This window comes from Hemicordylus capensis, chromosome 3, assembly GCF_027244095.1.
Source record: "Hemicordylus capensis ecotype Gifberg chromosome 3, rHemCap1.1.pri, whole genome shotgun sequence".
In the NCBI taxonomy this organism is placed as follows: Eukaryota; Metazoa; Chordata; class Lepidosauria; order Squamata; family Cordylidae; genus Hemicordylus; species Hemicordylus capensis.
This window is the reverse complement of record NC_069659.1, coordinates 266,389,058-266,413,620: the sequence shown is the minus strand read 5'-3', so window position 1 is coordinate 266,413,620 and position 24,563 is coordinate 266,389,058. Positions and strand designations below refer to the sequence as shown.

At 41.7% G+C, this 24,563-nt stretch overlaps 1 protein-coding gene across 1 annotated transcript in view; it reads left to right on the top strand.

Moving 5' to 3' along the window:
• INPP5F (inositol polyphosphate-5-phosphatase F) overlaps nt 1–24,563 on the top strand; it is a 96,483-nt gene that overhangs the window by 61,395 nt on the left and 10,525 nt on the right. Inside the window, exons 8-15 of the mRNA XM_053309594.1 lie at nt 1,595–1,774; nt 10,879–10,946; nt 14,830–14,954; nt 15,428–15,505; nt 16,840–16,960; nt 17,891–18,019; nt 20,597–20,714; nt 21,159–21,357. Coding sequence (XP_053165569.1) covers nt 1,595–1,774; nt 10,879–10,946; nt 14,830–14,954; nt 15,428–15,505; nt 16,840–16,960; nt 17,891–18,019; nt 20,597–20,714; nt 21,159–21,357 — 1,018 coding nt within the window. The remainder of the gene's footprint in view (nt 1–1,594; nt 1,775–10,878; nt 10,947–14,829; nt 14,955–15,427; nt 15,506–16,839; nt 16,961–17,890; nt 18,020–20,596; nt 20,715–21,158; nt 21,358–24,563) is intronic.

Below are 24,563 nucleotides of genomic sequence, written 5' to 3'. Positions count from 1 at the left end.
GTTGCACTTGTAGGTTTCCTCTCGGGAAGGGGAGCAAAAGGGGGAGAGGGGTGAAAGCTGCCGCTTGCTTTGAGAGTCCGTGGAGAGTAAATTCAAGCTGGTTGGGAGGAAAAATACTCAGGTCATGTGCTTTGGCCAGAGGTATTTATACCTCAAAACGTGCCCCAGGGTAGTTTCCAAACCACTCTACACACCCTGAAGGTGGCAGATCCCATAAATGACAAATGATTATATTGCTTCTTGAGCATAATCCGGCTGAGTGAATCTTGGCCAACAATGGCAAGGGGAAGTTATGCAAAGTGTGTTACTTGGGTTGAATGATGCAGTGCTGGATTGCATCTCTGAAGAGCGGGGCGTTTGTATGGCTATAAGATTATAGATCTCCAGTTGCGCTAATCTCCCCAGGTCCTTGCCAGCTAATTGCTAATTCAAAGAAGGGTTAGGAATTGCACTGCTTATCTTGTGTGACTCCCAAGGAATGCTTCATTGTTATATCTGGTAGAAGGGAGGTTTCCTTCACTAACTGGTTCACCTTTTCAAGTTTAGTCTGCTTACCAGTTAGTGCCTTCTCTTTTGTGATAGAGGGGGGCAGTGGTGGCCCATTTTGTCTTTGTTGTTCTGACCTGGGATGCATTGCCCCACACAGTTTGCTCATGCTGAGTGACCAGTTGCACATCTTGCTAAACCCAGGCAGGTGAAAGGTTCACAAGCTCATCAAAGGCTCATGAGTCTCCAAAATGGAGACTGTGATCCCACAGTCCCATGCACAGAGGGGTACTTTCTGTGCTACCCTGAAACACAGCTTTTCTGGTAACATACCCCTTGAAACTGGAAAACAAAACTGGAAAAACAAAGGCAGTAAAGAAATCTAGATTGATTTGTTCTATATTTTTTGTACTTTAGCAATAGCTAAACATAAATAGCTAAACATAAAAATAGCTTACATTTATATACCGCTCTATAGCCGGAGCTCTCTAAGCGGTTTACAATGATTTAGCATATTGCCCCCAACATTCTGGGTACTCATTTTACCGACCTCGGAAGGATGGAAGGCTGAGTCAACCTTGAGCCCCTGGTCAGGATCGAACTTGTAACCTTCTGGTTACAGGGCGGCAGTTTTACCACTGCGCCACCAGGGGCGCTTTGCTTTTACATTAATGTATATTTTGTTTGTTCTGCCTTACTTTGGAATAATAATATAAATATATTATGCTTTTCAAGTGATTGTACTTATAAACTAAGTTAGAAGATTCTAGTTGAAGGTGGAAATACAATAGTTGCAGTGTCAATAATTATTTCAAATATGGAAACGTAGCAGTTAAATTTCTGCTTTCCCTTACTGATGAGTCATTTTGGCAGGCTAACTAGATGTCTAATGTCTAACTAGAAACCATAGTTTGCTTTTATCACTGTAAGCCAGAAACTGTCATAAAAACATGATATACATTTTTTCTCACCTTGGCATTTGCTTAGCTTGTTTTCCTTATATGTACATTAGTAACATTCAGCAGTTCAGAATTGTGAAGAGAAAAATGTGTGCTGTTAACATTAAAAGCCTTGTATCCTTCTTTAAAATTCTTCGTTTATATTCTAGGCATGCGTTACAAAAGAAGAGGGGTTGATAAAAATGGCAATGTGGCAAATTATGTGGAAACAGAACAATTGATCCATGTCCATAACCACACCCTCTCTTTTGTCCAGACAAGAGGCTCTGTGCCAGTGTTCTGGAGTCAGGTTGGTTACAGATACAATCCCCGGCCACGACTGGACAAGTGTAAGTGTTGGCACAATATCTGCAGTTTATGCAGATCTTGGAATATTTGGGCTTTCATTTTATTGCTGACTTTTAGGTACATGTCATGCAAAAGTACAGGTGGTCACTTAAGTTTCTTTACATGTGTCTGGAGTGCTGTGGTTGCTGCTGTATTGGTTTTGAATCCCATAGTGCTCCAGGAAACTTCTGCCCACATAATTCAGCTTTACATGTGTTCATGTGACATGCAAGCACTGCATAGCATATACAGTACACTGAAAAATTTAACTACATGTATATAAGCTTTATATGTTCTTACCTAGGGTGACACTGGAACAGCCATAAGTTTCTAGGTATATGTAAGGAAGGGTTTAACTGTTGGGGATATAATTAGGCTAAGGAAAGGCTATATGTATCAAATGGTAAAAAGAACAAAGTTTTTAGAAGATAAAACTTCATGCCCTGAGCTTTTTTGCATGCCAGTTTCATGTACAGCATTTGATCTTGAAAGATATAGGTAACTTAATGTGTGTGTGTGTGTGTGTGCTCTTGTGGCAGTGATCACTCTGTAAACTATTTATTTATTTATTTGATTTTTTATACCACCCTTCCAAAATGGACCATTAAAATAGTCAAGAGCTAAAACAAAAATTAAAAAACAATATAACAATTAACAAGATAAAAACATTTTAAAACAACAATTAAACAATCACAGTAGTTAAAAACATTGAAACCGGGTTAAAATATTAAAACCGATTTAAAAACCCTGGAAAGTCAGGTCAAACATATATTTTAAACTAAAAGTCTTTTAGAATCTTGCATATCATTGCGTCGACAATGTCAAGTTGTGGAATATCCTTAGGAAAATGGGCATCCCAGAACATCTCATTGATCTCATGAGAAACCTATACACAGGACAGGAAGCCACAGTCCAGAATGAACATGGTGAAACAGACTGGATCTGGAAGTGATCTGTTGTCATAATGAGAAATGGGTTACTACACCTGCGCAGGGACCTCTCGGATGGATTAACTAGCTCCTCTTTGGCGCCCCTTCCTGCTGTGCATGTGCTCTGTGCCTAGCTTTTGTTGGCAGCCGGGCGCCATTTTGTCTCAGCTTCATTTCGACTGCTGATGCGTTCAGACCTCTGGTTCATTGCTCCTCAGTTTTAGAAAAGAAAGTGTTACTTCGGACAGATTTTCTAGTGATAACTTAGACTGTGACCTCAACTATTCTTAGTCTTTTCCCTTGGACTTCGTTCTCAGATATTTGAAATTTCGGTACGTGACCTCAGACTGTAAGTTAACTATTCTTTGGGCTTTAATTCAGACTTGACGACTGCCTTCCACGGCTTAGCCTTTGGAAAAGTCATAGCTGAGACAAAGAAAACTATGTTTAAGCATTGCTCTTATTGTCAAGTTAAACTTCCCTCGACTGATGAACATGAACTCTGTTTACTCTGTTTGGGGGAGCAACATGACCCAGCTTCTTGTAGGATTTGCAGGTCATTTTCGAAGCAGACATGGAAGAATTGCTCTTTACGCCTCAGATCTGCTCTCTATGGAGATGTGCTGTGTGTGCCGATACCAAGGCCAGAATCGACATCAATCTCTGTGTTGACATTGATGAGCCCATTTTTTATGTCGGCCCTGGGGTCTGTGTGAGCACAGTCCGTGGGATAATCTCGAGGAGATTGTCTTAAAGAAGTCTGTCTTCGGACTGTGGGCATAAGAAGCACAAATGACATCGTGTGGCCTCCAATAGCAACTCACCTCCTCCAAAGAAGCATAAGTCGAAGCCTGCTTATTCTTTGAGGTCGAGGACCCCCTCGCCATTGACAGTCCAATATCGACTGCTGATGCCATCGAGTCTGTTGAAGCCTCTGTCTACTGATGCAGGGGCTGGTCTTCTCGTGCCCTTTTCGACGCTGTCATGTTTGGTACCTCCGACCATTCAGTCGACCACGACTGCCGTCTCGACATTGATGTTGATGCTGGTTTTCCCAATACCGACTACTTCAGTCTTCCCCTTGACTTCCTCGATGTCGACGGTCGATACTGACACAGGTGTCCTGCACTGTGTTCCTCCATCATCGCCGACAGCTAGCATACAGCATAATGCGAGGACGCCCTTGAAATCACCTCTTTTGCTCTTTGATACTGCAGATGATGCTCTATTGGATGACGGTACTGCTAAGTCCCTGTTGATTGTTCTGGACTCCACCACGAGTACCCCTTCGGGTTCTGCGTTTCAGGGATTCCTCACTCTGGGTTTGGATACAGAGTTTGATGTCGAAGATCATGTACCCCCTAAGACTCCCTCAATGTCTCCTTTTCAGATTGGAGCCAGGTCTTTCACCTATATGGTTCCAATGACTGTTCTGACTACTACTGCTCAGCCCTTGAAGCCACGCCTTCCTTTGTGCCACCTCCTTTGGTTCCTCCGAAGGACCCCATTCATGCCTGCGAGTTTAAACATACTATTTCTCTGTCCACACAGCCGGATTGGGCAGAGTTCCAATTATGGAAAACTGAGAGTATGCTGCAAGGCCTGCTGCCTTGTCAACCTACGCTCCCTGTACAGCAGTGGGTGCCGCCTGCCCAACCTCTGGCACTGCTGCCGCCTAGATCTTCTGTACTGCCTGTGCTCATTAGCTAGTGTGTTCAGACCACACAAATGCTACTTGACACCCCCGCATTACCGGCAGAGCTGCCTTCTCAGCTTCCAGTCACTCCTTTTGGGCCGGTTCCGCATCTATCCGTGCCTGCCAGTCCCTAGGCACCACCTATGCCAGTCGAGCCTTTGGATTCTTCAGAGGAAGATTCATATGATTCCTCTGACATGGACCGTGATGGTGATGCACCAAAACATCCTTCTAATCCACCTTCAGATGTGCCTCCGAGGCCTTCCACATCTCCCAATGAGGAGCTGAAATCATATACCAAAATGATTCAGCAAATAGCAGACATGCTCGAGCTTGAGATCCAACGTCCTGCCGCTGACCTTCAGGACCCTGTTTATAAGATGCTGGCAACTGTACAATCCACGCAACTGATTGTGCTGGTCATGTTACCTGCCATAACCAAGGCAGCTAAAACTTCTTGGAACTTCTTGCAAACATCGACCCCTACATCGAAACGTTTAGAGACACTCTATTGTCTGCAAGATGAGGACAACCTCTACTTGCTCAAGCATCGCATCCCCAATTCCCTAGTAACTGACTGTGCTTCTTCTAAATTTGGCCACCACCATGCTACCCCCTCTGATAAAGAGGGTAGGAAGCTTGATGTTTTGGGGCAGCATATTTATTCTACTGCAAGTCTCTCTATCCGCATAGTGAACTATGCGGCCTGCATGGCTCGTTATAATTATGTGCTTTGGGATGCATTCAGAAGCCAAATGACCCCGTCAAATGTGGAAGACATCACCAAAATGTTTGTTGACATGCTTGAGAAATGTGGTGATCTAACCCACCAACAGCTAAGCACATATAAGTACTTGGCTGAAAGCGAATCAAGAACCATGACGACTGTGATTTCTCTTTGACGCCATGCTTGGTTGAGGTCCACTACTCTTACTCAAGATATGAAGGACAGAATTGAACACCTTCCATTCGACGGAAAGGGTCTTTTTAGTGAGTCTACCGACTCAACTATGGAGACTCTTTAAAAAATCCAAATTTACAGCCAAAAGCTTTTAGGCTACCGCTGCATCTTCTCAAGGTTCATCTCACTACAGATCATACAACTGTCAACGTGTGGGTTTTAAATATAAAAATTGAAAGGACTATCGAAAACTGTTTAAGCCCTACCATAAAAAAGGTTATGGTCAGCGTGCCGAAACTCAGGGTCCTCATACCAACAAGGACAACTCTAAGCAGTCTCTTTGATCTGGGAGACTGTCCACCATTTGCACCATCATTGCTGCCCGATGCCTTGAACACCACTCTATTGGCCGCTTGTGGCATACCTTTGATTCCAACTCGTTTGCCACCCAACATCACCACTCTAGCCATTTATGCTTTGGCATGGCACCAGATAACATCAGACCAGTGGGTCTTACAAATTATCAATTCTGGCTACGCAATTGAGTTCATAACTTTGCCAAGTTTCGAGGATATCAAATCCACCCCTCCAATTCCGGCCCTTTGGCAAGAAGTACATGCTCTTTTGGGAAAAGGTGCAGTAGTCCCAGTGCAGTGGACAGATCACCTATGGGGTTTTTATTCCCGTTATTTCCTCGTCCCTAAAAAGGACGGGGGAATCGGAACCATTATGAATCTCTGTGACCTGAACCAATATGTGGATATGCAAAAAAGTTGCAGGGAATTCTTCCGCTCCTGCCCAAGGAGGAATGGCTTGCCACGTTAGGTCTCAAGGATGCGTATTTTCATATCGAGATCCAGGACAATCATTGCAAATTCCTGCGGTTTGCTATAGGAAATTTAGCATTCCAACACAGGGTGTTGCCCTTCGGGTTATCCACAGCACCCAGAGTATTTACAAAATGTATGTCCGTGATCGTTGCTTATTTAAGGACTTGAGGGATCACAATCTTTCCATACCTCAACGATTGGCTCTTAGTGCACAGTGACAAAGCCAAATTGGAATCTCACATCCAATTTACGCTCTGTCTCCTACAGGACTTGGGGATCCAAGTCAACTGGGCCAAGTCCAGGCTGCAATCTGTTCAGACTATAGACTTTAGAGGTGCCCTGTTGGACACTCAAACGAAACGGGCATATCTGCCTTTAGACAGATACCAACAGATTTGCACGTTCATCACCCACTTCGAACACGATCCTCGCCAACGTGCCAATAATGTGCAGAGATTGCTTGGCCTCGTGCAGATCCACAGTCCTGTATACCTGCTTACATATGTGGCCTCTTCAATGGTGGTACCTTCAAGCCTTCCGGCTAAACATCAACAGTCAGGCAATGCTCCTGAACATTTCTCCGCAAATATTGCAATCTTTACATCACATGCAGATCAAGCTTTTGGATTTGATGGCCGCTTACTTGGCTTTCAAGTCTTTTGCTCCTTTGCTTCAGAATTCCGTTGTACAGTTACAGATGGACAATTCTACGATGATTGCCTATGTGAACCGTCAGGGGGGCATGGTGTGTTGCTCTCTCTGTGCCCTGAGTTCCCAGCTATAGATTTGGTGCATATCCAAGAACACTTTCATAATGGCTCTGCACATCAAGGGGCTACAGAACGTCTTGGCCGACAATCTCAGCAGGACCTTCAATGGCTAGCACCATCACAAATGGAAATTGAAACAATCTTGCCTGGACTGTCTAATACAACAGTGGGGTCTTTCTCACGTCAACCTCTCTGCTACAGCAACCAACAAGTAATTGCCACGATACTGTTCCAGAGCGGGCGTTGGACCTGGCTCTCTAGGGGATGCTTTTCAGCATCACTGGGGAGGGAACCTCTTTTACTTGTTTCTCCCTCCCCAGTGAACCAACCTTGCTCAACAGGATAATCGGCAAGCTGATACACGACAATGCATGAGCAAACTTAAGGGCGCCATGTTGGCCACGCCAAACTTGGTTTGTGTCGCTACTCAGACTGATCGACGGCAACTTCTGTCACCTTCCTCTAGAACCAGACTTGTCAAGGGACGTGGGAAAGATCTTGCACCTGTCTCTGCGAACCTTGCAACACATGGCCTGGAAGGTGGGTTACTAAAGAATATTCTTCTCAATTCTAGGAGACCTCCCACTCAAAGGAGTTACGTGAGTAAGTGGAAGCACTTTACCTTGTATGCCAAGGACCATGGCTTTCGCCCACTGAACGCTTCCCCTACTCAGGTCCTCTTGTACCTCACCAGCCTGAAGGACACTGGTTTAGCTAATGTGTTTCTCTGGGTCCACCTTGCCGCTCTTAGCTCTAAGCATGCTGGTTGGAATGGCCATTCGGTGTTCTCGCATCCACTGTGCAAGAAGTTCTTGAGGGATGTGAATAATCTCTACCGCCCGGTACGTGCTCCAATAGAGCAATGGAGTCTTTCCCTGGTTCTAGCCTCCCTGATGGGGGCCCCTTTTGAGCCTCTTCGTGAAGCCAGTCTGCGTTACCTGATGCTTAAAACTGCCTTTCTAATAGCAATTACTACTGCTAGGCACATAAGCAAATTGACTGCCTTGCGCGCAGATGTGCCCTACACACAATTCTATCCTAATAGGGTCATAATGCGTACTGACCTGGCTTCCCTGCCTAAAGTCGTCACGGACTTCCACTTAAATCAAAACATTGTTCCCCCTTTCTTCTTTCAAAATCCTAAGTCTTGATAGGACAAGGCATTGCATTCCCTTGATGTACAGAGATGTCTGCTCTACTACCTGAAACGTACAGCAACTCTTAGATGGGCCAAGATGCTCTTCATCTTGTTTAAAGGCAAGAATAAAGGCCACTCGCATCTCCAGGCAGCAGCTTTCCCACTGGTTGGTGGAGCTCATTTTCCTAACGTACAAGTTACAGAATCAACAATCTCTGAGACTCATCAGAGCACACTCTACGAGAGCGTATACTGCTTCTGCTGCACATTTATCTGGCCTCCGCTTCAAAGACATCTGTGCCGTGGCCACCTGGTCATCGCACCTACCTTTCATCAAACTTTATGCTGTGGACTTATGTTTGGATGCAGAAGCCAACTTTGGGAGAGAAGTACTCAAACGGGTCCTGCAGTAGTGGGTGAAATGGCTGCACCCTTCTCCGAGGGGAAAAGCTAGCTAGTCACCCATTTCTTATGATGACAATGGATCACTTCCAGATAGACAGGTTGCTTACCTGTAACTTGTGTTCTGGAGGTGATCCATTGTCAGTCATGAGACCCACCCGCACCTCCCCACTGCAGCATTTCTAACTCAAGATTGACTGACTACTTACCTACTTGATTAATGAACCCCACACTGTGTGGGTCATCTATCATCAGACAGATCTCCAAGAAACTGAGACAAAATGGTGCCAGGCTGCCGACAAAAGCTAGACACGGAGCACGTGCACAGCAGGGAGGAGCTAGTTAATCTAATTGAGAGGTCCCTGCACAGGCGTAGTAACCCCATTTCTCATGACTGACAACTGATCATCTCCAGTTCATAAGTTACAGGTAAGAAATCCGTCTTTCCAGATCGGCAAAGGAGTAAGACAAGGCTGTGTACTTTCTCCTGTTTTATTCAACTTATATGCTGAACATATACTGAGGGAAGCTGGATTGGAAGAAGAAGAACATGGTTTTAAAGTTGGAGGAAGAAACATCAGTAACCTGCGCTACACTGATGACACCACTCTGATAGCTGAGAATGTGGGTGTTCTGCAAGCTCTAGTCAAGAAAATCAAGGAGCACAGTGAAAAGATGGGACTATGATTAAATGTCAAGAAGACTAAATGACAACAGGTACAGCAACCAGCCTCAGAATTGATAATGAAGACATTGAAGTGGTGGATAGCTTCTGCCTTTTAGGATCAACCATCAAAAGTAAAGGACCCAGTAGTCAAGAAATATGCTGCAGACTAGCACTTGGTAGGGTTGCAATGAAGGCCTTGGAAAGGACATTTAGATGCCATGACGTGTCTATATCTACAAAGATTAGAATAGTTAGGACAATGGTTTTTCACTTGACACTCTATGAATGCGAAAGCTGGACTCTGAAGAAGCAAGATAGAAAAAGCATTGACACTTCTGAACTTTGGTGCTAGAGAAGACTTTTGAGGATACCACGGACAGCCAGGAAAACAAATGGATCATAGAACAAATCGATCCAGAATGTTCACTTGAGGCACAAATGATCAGGTTCAAACTATCATACTTTGGACACAATATGCGAAAATCCAGCTCACTTGAAGTCCCTAATGTTGGGAAAAGTTGAAGGAAAGAGAAGAAGAGGATGACCAGCAGGAAAGTGGATGAACTCAATTATGACAGCAATGAATGCATCACTGAGAGACCTTAAAGGCCAAGTTGAAGACAGATCATCCTAGAGAGAATCTATCTATTTGCTCGCAAGGAATCAACACCGACTTGACTGCATTTAATAAATCAATATCATAGCACTTCCAAATTCTGCCATAGTGTTCCTATTTGCATTGTAATCTTCTGTATTTTTAATGTGCAGTATTTCTCATTTTAGTTCATCTAAATTAGAAATAGAATTAAGCCCATTGCCTGAGCTATTTTTAAAGTATTTATAAGAGTTCCCTTGTACAGAGTCAGAATCTTAATAAAACCAGATTTGACAGTCACAACGTACTGAAATTGGCTGTCAGCTAGATCTAAACTCTGCTTCTTGAAGTGCCTGGGATTGAATGGATGTGAATTGAACAGGCACACACACACACCATGCACACACCACCACTGAGTTGTGGTTTACCATCTCGTCCCTTATTATGCACTTCTCAAGCAAAGTAGTTCTTGTTCTTCCATATATGACTCTTGGGAGTCTTAAAATAGCTGCAAGAATGCAGATTTTAGCTTATGGTATTTTCTAGTATATTATAAGGGTATATTTGCACAGGGCTTTCTTTAGGAGATTGGATGCACTTGTGCAGTGCACCTGAGCATCACAGTCCTCACAAGTAGAAAGGATGAGTTCTATGTACTTAAAATATTTATACCTGCCCCTTGAGTACAGTGCTGCCCAGGGCAGCTCACAAAATCAGTGAAAACAGATCCAATATAAAAGCAATATAAAACTAATAGAAATTGACTAAAAAGTATCTGTTAAAACCAAATTTAAAATTGCAAGTTAAAACCCACCAGATATACAATGCAGATAAAATATTAAAACAGCTCTTGGGCTAGCATTTTCTGTACCACAACATAAGGAGTCCTAGGAGCCACTTTCAACACTTCTGGAGTGGTGGTGAACAGGGAAACAGAAGTTGTAGAGCTATGTCCTGATATTTGTCAGAATTGCTTATATACATTACTTAAAAGTAATTTGCTCTTTTCCTTTTTAAACAGCTTCCTACAGATGCACATTTCTAATATGGCCATACAGCTGTTATTTAGTGTTCCTGAATGTTACCAGTATGGTGTGTGTGTGCTCTTGCTCTCGCTCACTCTCGCTTGCTCGCTCTCTTGCTCTCATATAAATATATTCAGTGTCTTTATGTTGTAGGTGAAAAAGAAACGATTCCCTATTTCTGTGGACATTTTGAAGAACAATTGAAAATTTATACTAAACAGGTGGGCTTCAAAATTCCTGTAATATAATGTGTTGAAGTTTGAAGTGATTTTAACTGAGGTATTGCTTGGAATATATTTCTGAAAAATAGAAGTATATTCAGCATTTCAACAACTTAATGATAAACTTGAATTTTAACGACATTAATGTTTAGAACTCAGTCTGAAATTACAATTTTTGAGATACAGGGCTTCTTGCCCTAGGCAAAAGGCACTAGTGGGTCACACTATATACATTACTGGAGATCAGGCATCACTCAATATTGGGAGACAGTTTGATTTCTTTAGACAGTTTAATAAGAATAAGAATGAATAAATGAATTCATGTACTTTGAACCATTTCTCTTCTGAATAACCTGTTTGGAATTTCCAATATCTGGCAAAAACTAGTTGTTGCTGTTAAGTTCAGTACTAATTCTTGCAGCTTCTCAGGCATGACACATTTATGAAAATAAGTTGAAATAGCATTAGTAACATACTTGCTGTTTCAACTACACATTTCAAAAAATACCAGCCTTGTCAACCAACATTACATGTGGTCAAATAGCCCTGTTTTCATGATAAACCCCACAATATCTTGTGCTTCATCTCTCTCTTTCTCTCTTTTGCAATAAATAAAAATTTTCCAGGGACAAAATTTTCTCTAATTTAGAACTAAATTAGTACAGTATAGAGATCCCTTTTGAAACAAAACTGTGAAGGGTTATCACATTGCCACTTTATATTTTTGTTTCATGTTCTGTATCTAATAGCAAATTTTTTGAAACACAGTCTTTTGAGTTGATAAGTTTTTCGAAGTCAGAACTTTTCTCATCTCTTGTAAACCTGATCCTTTAACCTGCTGTTTCTCTAGAGTCTTTGGTGTTATACAGGCCTCCAGAAGCTTTTGTCTTCATGCTGGACATACAGAAAGGACAAAAGCAACAGCCCTGTTGAGACTTTTTTTGGTACCTGCTTTCAGATGTGTCTACACTTCTGCATGTTTTTGTGTGAATGACTGTAGCTGTGTTAATTTTAAAAGTGCATCTGGCTACAGGCCCCTTCAAATGCAGGACACTAGGGATTTATTTTTATTTATTATTTATTTATTAAAACATTTTTATACCACCCAAAACTTAAGTCTCTGGGCAGTTTACAACAGAATAAAAGCAAAGTAAAACATTTGTTAAGACAAAAGTGGGAGTGGGGGGGAATACGTACATTACAACAATTTAAAATTTTTAAAATAATATTTTAAAACAGCATTAAAACCATTAAAACAACATTAATTAAAAGCCTGGGTGAAGAGATGTGTTTTAAAAGACTTTTTAAAAGCTGTCAGAGATGGGGAGGCTCTTATTTCACTAGGGAGCGCATTCCAAAGCCTCGGGGCAGCAGCGGAGAAGGCCTGTCCCTGAGTGGCCACCAGATGAACTGGTGGCAGCTTCAGACGGATCTCTCCAGCAGATTTCAGTGGGTGGAGGGGTTCATGCCGAAGAAGGCGTTCCCTTAAATACCCAGGGCCCAAACTGTTTAGGGCTTTATAGGTTATAACCAGCACCTTGTATTTTGCCCAGAAACGTATCGGCAGCCAGTGTAGCTCCTTCAATACAGGAGTAATATGGCCTCTTTGAGATGACCCAGAGACCAGCCTGGCTGCCACATTCTGGACCAGCTGTAGTTTCCGGACTATGTACAAGGGCAGCCCCACATAGAGCACATTACAGTAATCCAGTCTGGAGGTTACCAGCAGATGTACCACTGTTTTGAGGTCATTCACTTCAAGAAACGGACGCAGCTGGCGTATCAGCCGAAGCTGATAGAAGGCACTTCTGGCCACCACCTCAACCTGGGACACTAGAGAGAGGCTCGGATCCAGAAACACCCCTAGTCTGCATACCTATTCCTTCTGGGGAAGTGTGACCCCATCCAGAACAGGCAGATCAAAATCATGTCTCGAGTTCCGACCCCACACAATAAGTACCTCTGTCTTAGCTGGATTCAGTCTCAGTTTATCCCTCATCCAGCCCATCACCGACTCCAGGCAGGCACTTAGGGAGGTTATGCCCTCTCCCGATGATGCTGACATGGAGAAATAGATTTGGGTGTCATCAGCATACTGATAGCACCCTGCACCAAATCACCTGATGATCTCTCCCAGTGGTTTCATGTAGTTATTAAACAACATTGGAGACAATATGGAGTCCTGGGGAACACCATACAAAAGTTCAGATTTTGAAGAACAGCAGTCTCCAAGGGACACCATCTGGAACCTGCCCGAGAGGTAGGAGTGGAACCACTGCAAAGCAGTGTCTCCAACTCCCAACCCCCTCAGACACTCCAGAAGGATACTATGGTCGATAGTATCGAAAGCTGCCGAGAGGTCCAGAAGGACCGACAGTCACACTTCCTCTGTCAATTCCCAATTGGAGATCATCCATCAGACCGACCAAGGCAGTCTCCACCCCATAGCCAGCCCGAAAGCCAGTTTGAAATGGGTCAAGATAAGTTTCATCCAAGACTGTCTGGAGCTGGGAGGCCACCACCCTCTCAATTACCTTGCCCAGTCACGGAAGGTGGGAGACAGGCCTGTAGTTGTTCAAGTCCGAGGGATCCAGGATAGGCTTCTTTAGAAGCGGCCTAATAATTGTCTCCTTAAGACAAGGAGGCATCCTACCTTCCCTCAGAGACGCATTTATAATCTCTACCAGGCCTTCTGCAACAACCCCCCTGCCAGATAATATAAGCCATGTTGGACAAGGGTCAAGAGAACAGGTGGTAGGCCGCACCATTCCAATCAGCTTGTCCACATCCTCAGGAGTCACAAATTGGAACCGATACAACCTAATCACACAAGAGGAGTCGCTGGACACCTCCACATCAGACACCGAGGTAATTGTGGAAACTGAGTCTAAGTCAGCCTGAATACGAGAGATTTTTCCCACAAAGAATTCATTAAAACACATCACAGTGGGTAATCGATGGTTCCAGATTCTGATTCAAGGGAGGAGGGGCACTCACTAGCTCTCTCACAACCCTATGTGCAAAATGTTCTGCAGTTCAAGGGATGTGCAAAATGTTCTGCAGTTCAAACTTTCCACCTTGAAATGGGCCGTTTCAAGTGTTCAGAGCTTAAAACAGAAAGGGGCCTGTTTTGAGCTCAGAATGGAACGAATCCAAAATGGCACTCAAAGGGTTGAAACGTTCTGGCAGAACAGGTCATTCTGTTGGAACAGCTGGCTGTTCCGACAGAATATTCTGCATATTTTGCATTCCGTTCCAATCTTGGAACAGAACACAAAACGTGTTTCATGTGCACTCCTATAGGATGCAGATAGGAAGTATACTGCTGTACTTGCATTCAACCTAACGTGAATAACTATACCTGTGTATGCCGTACACAGATTGTATGAGGGTTGAACATAATGTGTTAATAAATATCAGACACTCCTAGGGAGCTCAGCTCATGTGGATTGTTGCAGCTCCTCAGCTTGATGGGCCCCCTTTCTGACTTCTGGGCTTTGATAAGTGCCCAAATTTGCTGATCACTAATGCTGCCCATAAGTGAGTCTGCCTTCATTTCTCTCAATCCTGAATGCTGTAGACCTATTCGATAGGTAGAAAGGATGTGCTGGCTGTGAAATGAACTGGGGCCATGATGTTCTGTTCTGGCTGTTATTTTCTAATTGATCCATACTGTGAGATTATATGTGAGGAATTCATAATGTGCTGGCAGCATAAGGAACACCAAATGACACTTCTTTCATTCATTAGATAGTTGGTTCTCTTTGTTTAGAACAGTGAATGCTTTCTGTTAGCAATTATTGGACCTCTGTGCAAACGTTTATAATTGTTTGCTATTGGTTTTATACATGTTTGCATTTTTTATTACTCTGACTTTAAACAGGTTATTATTAACTTGGTGGACCAGGCTGGCCGAGAAAAAATTATTGGTGATGCTTATCTTAAACAAGTTTTATTGTACAACAATTCAAGCCTTACTTATGTTTCATTTGACTTCCATGAACACTGGTAAGTCTTGTTTAAAATTAAACTGCCCTACGCAAAGTATTTTCAAGTGCTAAACTATGCAGGTCTGTGGGTTTTATAAATATTTCTTGTAAGCTGGATAATATGACTCATGTTTTCCAAAGCTTAAGCTGGCAGGTCTTTTTTCAGGAGCTTCTCTTGACAGAATTTCAAATTGTCTTCTGTACATTGCCAATTTTGCAAAGTATCTATAGATAAGACTCTTCAGATAAATATGTTCATATGTATTGATACTAGACTGTGACGGTTTGCGGCATAGAGTTTCTCTGCTCCCTGCCATAGTTTATAGAGCATAAATAGCAAGCATTCAGCTTTTTGGTTTGATTGAAATTGTGTGTGGCTGGTTTTGCAGTCAGTAGAAGAAAATACTTAGAATTGTTTCAGATTTGTGATTTAGACTGTGCTAGATGCATTCCTCTAGTAGTTTAAAATTTTGTTTTCTTTGTTTCTCCTAGCCGTGGAATGAAATTTGAAAATGTTTCAACGCTAACAGATGCGATATCGGACATCATCATAGACATGAAATGGTGCTGGTAGGTATTAACATGTGGATCAACTCTTTCAACTGTGAACTTAATTGTCCCTTCTGTGCTTCTGGAGTTTAAGTTGCTTGTGTGGGTGGAGGACCTTGAGAAAACTGGGCAAGATTTAAAGTTGAGATAATACTATGGCAGTCGCACTTGCAGATTCCATCTAGCTGTAATGCTAATGGTTCAACATAGGAACGTAGGAAGCTACCTTATACAGTGTCAGATCATTGGTCCATCTAATGCAGTATTGTCTACACTAACTGGCAGTGGCTGTCTAATGTTTTAGGCAGGAGTCTCTCCCAGTCCTACCTGGAAATGTCAAGGAGTAAACCTGGGATCTTCTGCATGCAAGCATGGAGATGCTCTTCTATTGAGCTAGGGGCCCGTTCCCTTTCTGCTAAGTGATAGAGCTCTGCTTACTTGGTCACACCACCCACATTTCCTAATATAGTTGTGCCATGTGATTGTGCCAGTGGATGTGTAGACAGAGCTGCCATTTTATTTGGATCCCTTTCTTCACTCCTTGTGAAGCTTTCTCAGTACTTTGTGGTGAAAGTCTAAAAAAATGTCCTTAGAAAAACCCACCATGTTTAAATTTTAATTTTTCTTTGTCTCCATTTTATTGCTGTACTTAACAATTAGTGTTTTGCAATGGAAGCAGGTCCCAGTTGAACAAAGCAATAATGAAAGTAGGATTCTGTTTCCCACTTAATAAAAGATCTTGGTGGACTCATCCCAGCCATACCAAATGCTGTCTGAATTAAGAAAGCACTGTTGAGCAAGTGTACAGACACACCTACAAATAGAACTGCTTATTCTAGTACTTTGCTGCTGTATAAACTTTGCTTTTAAATGACACATACTTGCTTCTGATTCAACTTAATCTCTCCTTAAATGTTTGTGGGCTGCCATTTTTTTTACTTGCAAGTTTACCTGATTAAACATTTAATAATTCATTTTTTAGACTTGGAAAACTGCTCAGGGGTAGAGCAGGCTTTGTAATGGTCTCAAGTGCCAGCTAATCAGTTCAGTCATTTCAGCTGTAAATGGAAAGAAGAGGTTTTCTCAGGCTTCAAAAGTGTCAGCAGGACAGTTCAAGTAGAAAATCTTTCCCTCGGAGTCAAGAGGCGGAGCCAGACATGGGAAAGAGCTATGCAGAGGTTCTGGTGGCCATTGCTAGGTTCCCTTTCTCATGGGTAGAAATGGGAGGAGTTTTGAGCAACTTCCTCTATGAATTATTATTTAGAAAGGTTCCCTACATATAGACAGGCAACACCTCTTTCTATTATCCTGTTTTATTTAAGTGCCCTATTTTTTTTTATTATTTTTTTTTGAAGGGTGGATCAAGCTGGTGTGATTTGTAAGCAGGAAGGTATTTTCCGAGTTAACTGTATGGATTGCCTGGATCGAACTAATGTTGTGCAAGCTGCTATTGCTCGTGTAGTTATGGAACAGCAGGTATGATGGTTGTTACTATTAAAAATGTCTGATAAGAACAATGTGGATTTATCACTATTATGGTGGATGACCCTTGTCCCAACCAATGAGGAAATGTAAGCATAGTATTAAACAGCTTCAGAATAAATGTTCTGATTCAAAAGGGTAACCTGGGAAACACTAGTTGTGGGAGGCCAGAACTATTTTCCTTGTAATGGGAGATGTTTTTGCCATCCTAAGACAAATTCTGGTTTTAGTTTTTGAATGTGTTCAGAAAGCACAACAAAAGTGCACTTACAGTCACTGACATACTAGAGAATAACACAAATCTGATTTTTTTTGGAGGTTTCATCATTGGAAGTCGGAGGAAGTGGCTGAAGAATTGTCTTCAGTCTTTACAGTTAAACTGTCTACCTTTTCTGAGAAACACCCTCAACTTGATAACCTCCTCTTCCAGGGACATAATTGTCCTTGGGGATGTGTACAGCAGAGTCTTTTATCATTCCATTGTTGCAATTAAATGAAGAAGAGGGCAAGATCAAGTATGTCTTATCTTTGTGGATTCTTCTGCTGTTAATGAAGTATTAACCACAGGATTTTAGATCTTAGTTTTGGCATAACATTTTGATTCAAAAGAACCTGACCTAAGTTTAGTCATTTCAGGATAGTGTTGGAGATGTGCCTTCTGATTTAATGGCTGGAGGTCTGAGGCACATCATACATGTAACTTTAAAAAAAAAAGTCACAATAACTTGTCACTGGGTCATCAGATTGTACAGTTGTGTGAATTTGTGGTGTCAAACAATATTGGGCAAAAGAGAGGCAATGCATAAAACTATTTTCTGTAATTCTAGAAGAGAAATCATGGGTAGTGATGGCAAAGCAGAATTACTCTTAAAGTAACAGAAATGAAGTTGGTGTTCTACTACTAACTAACAAATTCAATTCCAGTTGAAAAAGTTGGGTGTGATGCCACCAGAACAGCCTTTGCCAATGAAATGCAATCGAATTTACCAGATAATATGGGCTAACAATGGTGATGCTATAAGCAGACAATATGCTGGGACTGCAGCTTTAAAGGTATAAATGTCTTTCTTGAAGCCAAAATCCATGTTTGCAACCCCTTTGAATGTTCTGAACTGGTCTTCAACATATAACAAAAATAGTTTATGTACAGGTGAAACTCGGAAAATTAGAATATCGTGCAAAAGTCCATTAATTTCAGTAATGCAAATTAAAAGGTGAAACTCATATATGAGACAGACGCATTACATGCAAAGCGAGATAAGTCAAGCCTTAATTTGTTATAATTGTGATGATCATGGCGTCCAGCTCATGAAAACCCCAAATCCACAATCTCAGAACATTAGAATATTACATGGAACCAAGAAGACAAGGATTGAAGAATAGAACAATATCGGACCTCTGAAAAGTATAAGCATACATATGTATTCAGTACTTGGTTTGGGCCCCTTTTGCAGCAATTACTGCCTCAGTGCGGCGTGGCATGGATGCTTTCAGCCTGTGGCACTGATGAGGTATTATGGAAGACCAGGATGCTTCATTAGCGGCCTTCAGCAATTCTGCATTGTTTGGTCTCATGTCTCTCATCCTTCTCTTGGCAATGCCCCATAGATTCTCTATGGGGTCAGGTCAGGCGAGTTTGCTGGCCAATCAAGCACAGTACACTGTATACTTCTCAGAGGTCCGATATTGTTCTATTCTTCAATCCTTGTCTTCTTGGTTCCATGTAATATTCTAATTTTCTGAGATTGTGGATTTGGGGTTTTCATGAGCTGGACGCCATGATCATCATTAATTATAATTATAATTCTAACAAATTAAGGCTTGACTTATCTCGCTTTGCATGTAATGCGTCTGTCTCATATATCAGTTTCACCTTTTAATTTGCATTACTGAAATTAATGGACTTTTGCACGATATTCTCATTTTCCAAGTTTCACCTGTATATCTTAGCTTCTTGTTTGTGTTCAGAATGTTGCATGTTCTTTAAGCACAGAGGTGGTATAAGTTAAACAGGGATGTCTTACCCGCCATTCCAACAGACTCCCTTTAGCTGTGGCTATCCTGTTGAAAACAGGGCTATATGAACATGCATCCTAATAATGAGTAATAAAAGGTGTAGTAGAAATGGCTACCGTTTTTGATGGCTTTCTATTGGTTGGATATTTGCCCTGTATCTCAACCTCCCTTGGAAGTCTGGAGGGAACAGATTTTTGGTCCAGCCATCTAGCTTTCATCTCATTTCTTACTTTGACTTTCTAAGATAACTAAATGTCAACTATCTGCTAAAATATTGGCTAAACCCCTCTTGGAGCTGCATTTAAACAATGTAACATGTCTTCAGTTTTGAAGCCACTGCAATAGGACTCCTTTCTTATGCCACTGGGATAACAAACTAGCCCCAGGCCACATGGAAGAAATCTGTGCTGCAGCCTCTCCCCTCTGCCAACATAACTTGTTTTCCAGGAGGGCATCCTCTTGTTAACTCTGGCATCTGGAAGAAAGCTTATTGCTGCAGTGCCAGTGGATCATAAGGAGGTATTCTTGATCTGTGATAGATCCTTCTAATGGATGACATAGTAGGCACAACCCCATAAAAGCAGCTCCTACTCTGCACTGCCTGAAAGCTGTTCTTATTCCTGCGTTGATATCTTGTGTGAAAGCCTTTCATTTTTAGCTGCTTGCTTAACACTCCGTTGTCTCTTCTGCCCCTTCATAACCATACTCTTGCCTTCTCATCTGTTTTTGCATGTCTCCTTAATCTTTTGCACCATCAAGTCCAGACAACCATTTGTTCTTCCTTAAACGGTACAGTTCTAATTTGTCCTCATAAGCTAGGGTTGGAGAGGAGTGCTTGCTGAGTAACATTCCATTCCAATGGAACCTATACAGTCACAGGTTTCTCTGTTCAAAAATATTTCCCCAAAATCATGCTTACGTTTGTTTTTTAAATAAATAAGTTAACTTGTTTAAATTTTCAGGTTGGTGAATTGTTTTGGCTGTATTACAATGTGTGTACTTGACGGCTAGTTTACTGGATTACATTGTAGCCATTGCTGCTGCTTTGAGTCTGTCGTGTATATAAGATGTCCTGAATGCCAGACTGTGTTTTTATTGTGCTGTTTGTATTGATCTCAACTTTGAAGAAACCACAGATAAACAATCTTATTGTTAATGCTGTAGGCCTAGCAGTTAGGTATTTGCATGTTTGTTTGTTGGTTTATTTAACACATTTCTATACTGCCCAAAACTCACATCTCTGGGTAGTTTACAATAAAAATACCATTAAAACAAAAATATTTTTTAAAAATCTAAAATTTAAAAATGTTAAAAGTGTTAACTATTAAAATTATAAATCTAATTAAAAGCCTGGGTAAGCAGATGTGTCTTGACAAACCTTTTAAAAGTTGTCAGATGGGAAGGCTCTTATTTCAATCATTCTTTTATTGATAAAGATTATTCTCAGATGTATATCATGTAAATGTACAGAATTACACTTGGCCTGAAGTTTCACACTTTAGTTCTGAAAGTTGCATATTCTGAGGACTAGAAAGTCTGAGCACTATTACTTTAAATGTCAAGCACATTGATAACCAGCACATTGAATATTAAGAGTGGTATTTTGTGCAACAGGGTGACTTTACAAGGACTGGTGAAAGGAAGTTGGCAGGAGTTATGAAAGATGGCGTTAACTCTGCAAATAGATACTACTTAAACCGCTTCAGGGATGCTTATAGACAGGCAGTCATAGGTAAGATAGTATCAATATATTTTCATATTAAACTGTCTATTACGGATCTCTAATTACACTTGTGTAGCCTTATACCATGATAGAGAAACTTTTCAGAGAGAAACTTAAATACACAGTTCAATAAGCCAAAATCTCACGTGTGCTTTAAAGAGTGTGTACTGGGTTGGCCCATTCCTACTGACTTCCAAAAATTGGTAGCATCAAACTTCCCACCATGAGTAACCATAAAATCCCCCTCCCAGTGCTTGATAAAAACACAACATGGGCTATTAATGCTTTGATCACCAGATTTAATCATTTAAACAATATTTAATTCCTAAGGCTCTGGAGCATAACATTTCAAAGCATTTGATTAGTGGTGGGTTAATGACCAGCTTTATTCATCTAGCCACATTGGATATGTTACACCTTCAGCCCTCACATCTGTTGTGTATGTTTGTCTAGATTTAATGCAGGGTATTCCTGTGACAGAGGATCTCTACTCCATCTTTACAAAAGAGAAAGAACATGAAGCTCTGCACAAGGAGAATTTGAGAAGTCACCAGGAACTCATTAGCCAGTTGTTGCAAAGTTACATGAAACTACTCTTACCAGATGATGAGAAATTTCATGGTGGCTGGGCACTTATTGACTGTGATCCAAGGTATGCAGAAGGTGCTAGCGTTAGATTGGTCCTATCATACCATGGCGTCTTCCACAATTACTAAATGTGTTATGAGGTAAAAGGTTATCCTTGGTAGTGGGAGCAAGGAAGGAACTGAGTCCAGACTACTGGGTCTTCCATGTAGTTAGTATGTAATGTTCTGTGTTCTGAATAACTGTTTTGACTTGAAAGGAGTTGGTCTGCTAGAGGAACGAACTGTGTTAACATAGAAATCATGAGAGCAGATTACTGTACATTATTCGTGTTGGATATAGAGCTTTCAGATCTTAAGTCCTCGTTGCATTCACTGTCTGGCACTTGGGAACTTAAAAGCCAATTTATAACGTTGCCCCTTATTCAGAACTGGATCCTATGCCATAGCTGTGATATCTGAAACTTGTAATTATGCAGGCAATTATGATCTAGGTTGAGATCCATAAGAATGGGTTCTGTGCCTGTGTGGGACCCTCATGGTAGAATGCCACAACTCGTCAAGGCATCTGAGCTCTGCCTCCACACTTACAGCATGCTATTTAAAGATGGGCTGGGCACCATGTTCCTCAGTTCTTTTCCAACTGCCATTGCGTTCAGACCTTGGTCTGTTGCTCCTCGTTGAAAAGTTCTCCAGAAAGCTTTTTTGCTAATCATGAGTTATTTTGGTTATTCGGTTGTGTATTTGGCTTCCGGACAACGTCGGTGTTTTTGACCCTTGGAACAAACTTTGTACTACGATTCTGTTTATTGTTATGGCTGAAGAGAAACAGAGCTGTAAGAGGTGTAAGGAATACAAGCTAAACTCCCTCTAAAGACCTCCATGATTTGTGTCTCATCTGCCTTGAAGAAGAGAATGTTTCTGCTTGCAAGGTATGTCGTGTCTTTCTCAAAACAGATGTGCAAAAATTGGGCTCTGAAATGTTGTGCCACAGTATATGATGAGCTGTTAAGTCCCTCGACTTCAGGTGAGCCCCGCCCTTCAACAATGGTATCAAAGTTGCCTTCGAAGAAAATCTCAAAACCAAAGTCTTCGAGACCATTGGCATCGACTTTAACACCCACAACTTTTAGGAGCCCTAAGCCACTTTTGGATGCACTCTCAGCTTTTAAACATTCAAAGTCTAAGACAAAGTGTTCAGCCTTGAAGGATAGTCCATAGTCTCCAAGACCAAAAAAATCTAAGACAATAGGCCTAACAGCTGACATCAGATGTGTGACCTTTGAAATCGAAAATGATCCTCAATAACGACACTTCGCCATTGACTATTTTGGTATCGAAGAAGTCTACTGAGCCACCTCTCAATGCTGACCGCCCATTGACACCAACATGATTGATGTTGAGGGCTTGATCTTTGTCACCAGCTCCAATGCCAATTGATTGCTTGGCATCTTCAACACTGGCTGATCGACGCCGAGACGTACCATCGATGTCGGTGACTCCTCGTTTTCCAGCTTCGTTATCCATGCTACATGCTGTCGGTATCGAGACAGGTCTCGCCTCGATGTCAAATGCCAATGCCTACATTCGATGTCGACAAAGAAGAAGATTCAAACAGAAGTGCAGGATTGGATCTCTCCACTGCAAGAACATTGCTGTTAATCCTTGATTCATCCTCCAGCACGCCTCCTACATCCATGTTTAAAGGTTTTCTACCAACAAATGCTGAGGAAATGACTTCACCATCAGGATCTGACAAACACTTTAGGGAAATGGCAGAGGCTCTGGGTTTGGACCTGAAATCAGAACTAGCCACCATAGATGACCTTGTCTATAATCTCATAGTCAAGTCACAAACATCTTAACCTGTGACTCTCCCTGTTCTCCCAGTGATCTCCAGGGCAACAAGGTGTGTGTGGGAGGTTATTCATACATCAACCCCAATCTCCAAACATTTTGCCGCATTTTAAAATTTTATTGGCTTTTACAATAACTTTACAATCCAACTACATTCGTTTATTTTTTAAGTAAATATTGACTTCTTGCTTACCTGTCTGTGCGGTTCATGTTAACTATACATATAAACCATTGTTATAATAATTCAAAACATACATACTCCACATTGCTACTCGATTTTACCCAACCCAACCTGCTGTTATTACTATATTTCAAACCCTTCTGAAAGGTCAATATTAGAAAAATAATGCTTTAAGTAAAGTAAAAATGGTTCCCAATCTTTGAAACATTTCCAAATTTTCATCCCTTATAAGTGCTGTAAGTTTTGCCATCTCAGCATTTTCCAAAATCTTCAAACGTTTGGAGAGTTTGTATCACATACAGGAAAAGGACAATACTTGCCTACTAAAGCATCCTGCTCCAAACTCTCTGGTTATTGACTACGCCACATTGGTGAAATCTGGGAGACGCCACATGACTCCTGAAGATAAGGAAGGGAGAAAATTGGCTCTCGTAGGGTGGAAGATATACTCCACATCTTGCTTATCAATTAAAATCGCAAGTTATTCAGCCTGCACAGCCAAATACAATCATGGCCTATGGGAAGCTCTTCAAAATGACCTAGATACTCTGCCACCTGAAGAATTTAAAAAGAGGTACCAACAAACCTTAAATAAGTCAGCAGCACTCACTAGGCAACAATTAAGCACAGCAAAACCTCTTGCCAAACTAGAGTCTTGCTCCATGATGGCTGCGGTCTCTCTAAGGAGACGTGTGGCTTCGCTCCATTTCTCTTCAGAACAATATGAAAGAGAAGATTGAGAGCTTACCCTTGGATGGTAAGAGCCTTTTCAGAGAAACAACCCACTCCACAGTGGAGCAGTTAAAGAAGTCAAAGTTCACTGTTAAGACCTTTACCACCTCCACTTTGACTACTTCTTATGGGTCAAAATATCGCTCCTACTCCAGACAGAAACCTTCATTTAGACAACAGGAGCGCCGGGATATTTTTTTAAAAAAATACCACCCATATCATAAGCACACCTATCAAGGAAAAGGGAAAAGCACCCAGTTCTATGCAGAACTTCAAAAACATTTTTAGGGACAGGATTGCCCATGGTCACCTTTATACTCCTCCCCATTCCAACCACCAGGGGCATTGACATCTTGGCAAGTGAGTAACTACACCAACTTCGCAATCCCTTACCATCCACCAGTTACAATTCCATCAGACTGGCACACCATGCTGCTGCATGGCACCACATAACATCGGACTGCTGGGTCCTGAAGATCATATCCTTGGGATTCGCCATAGAGT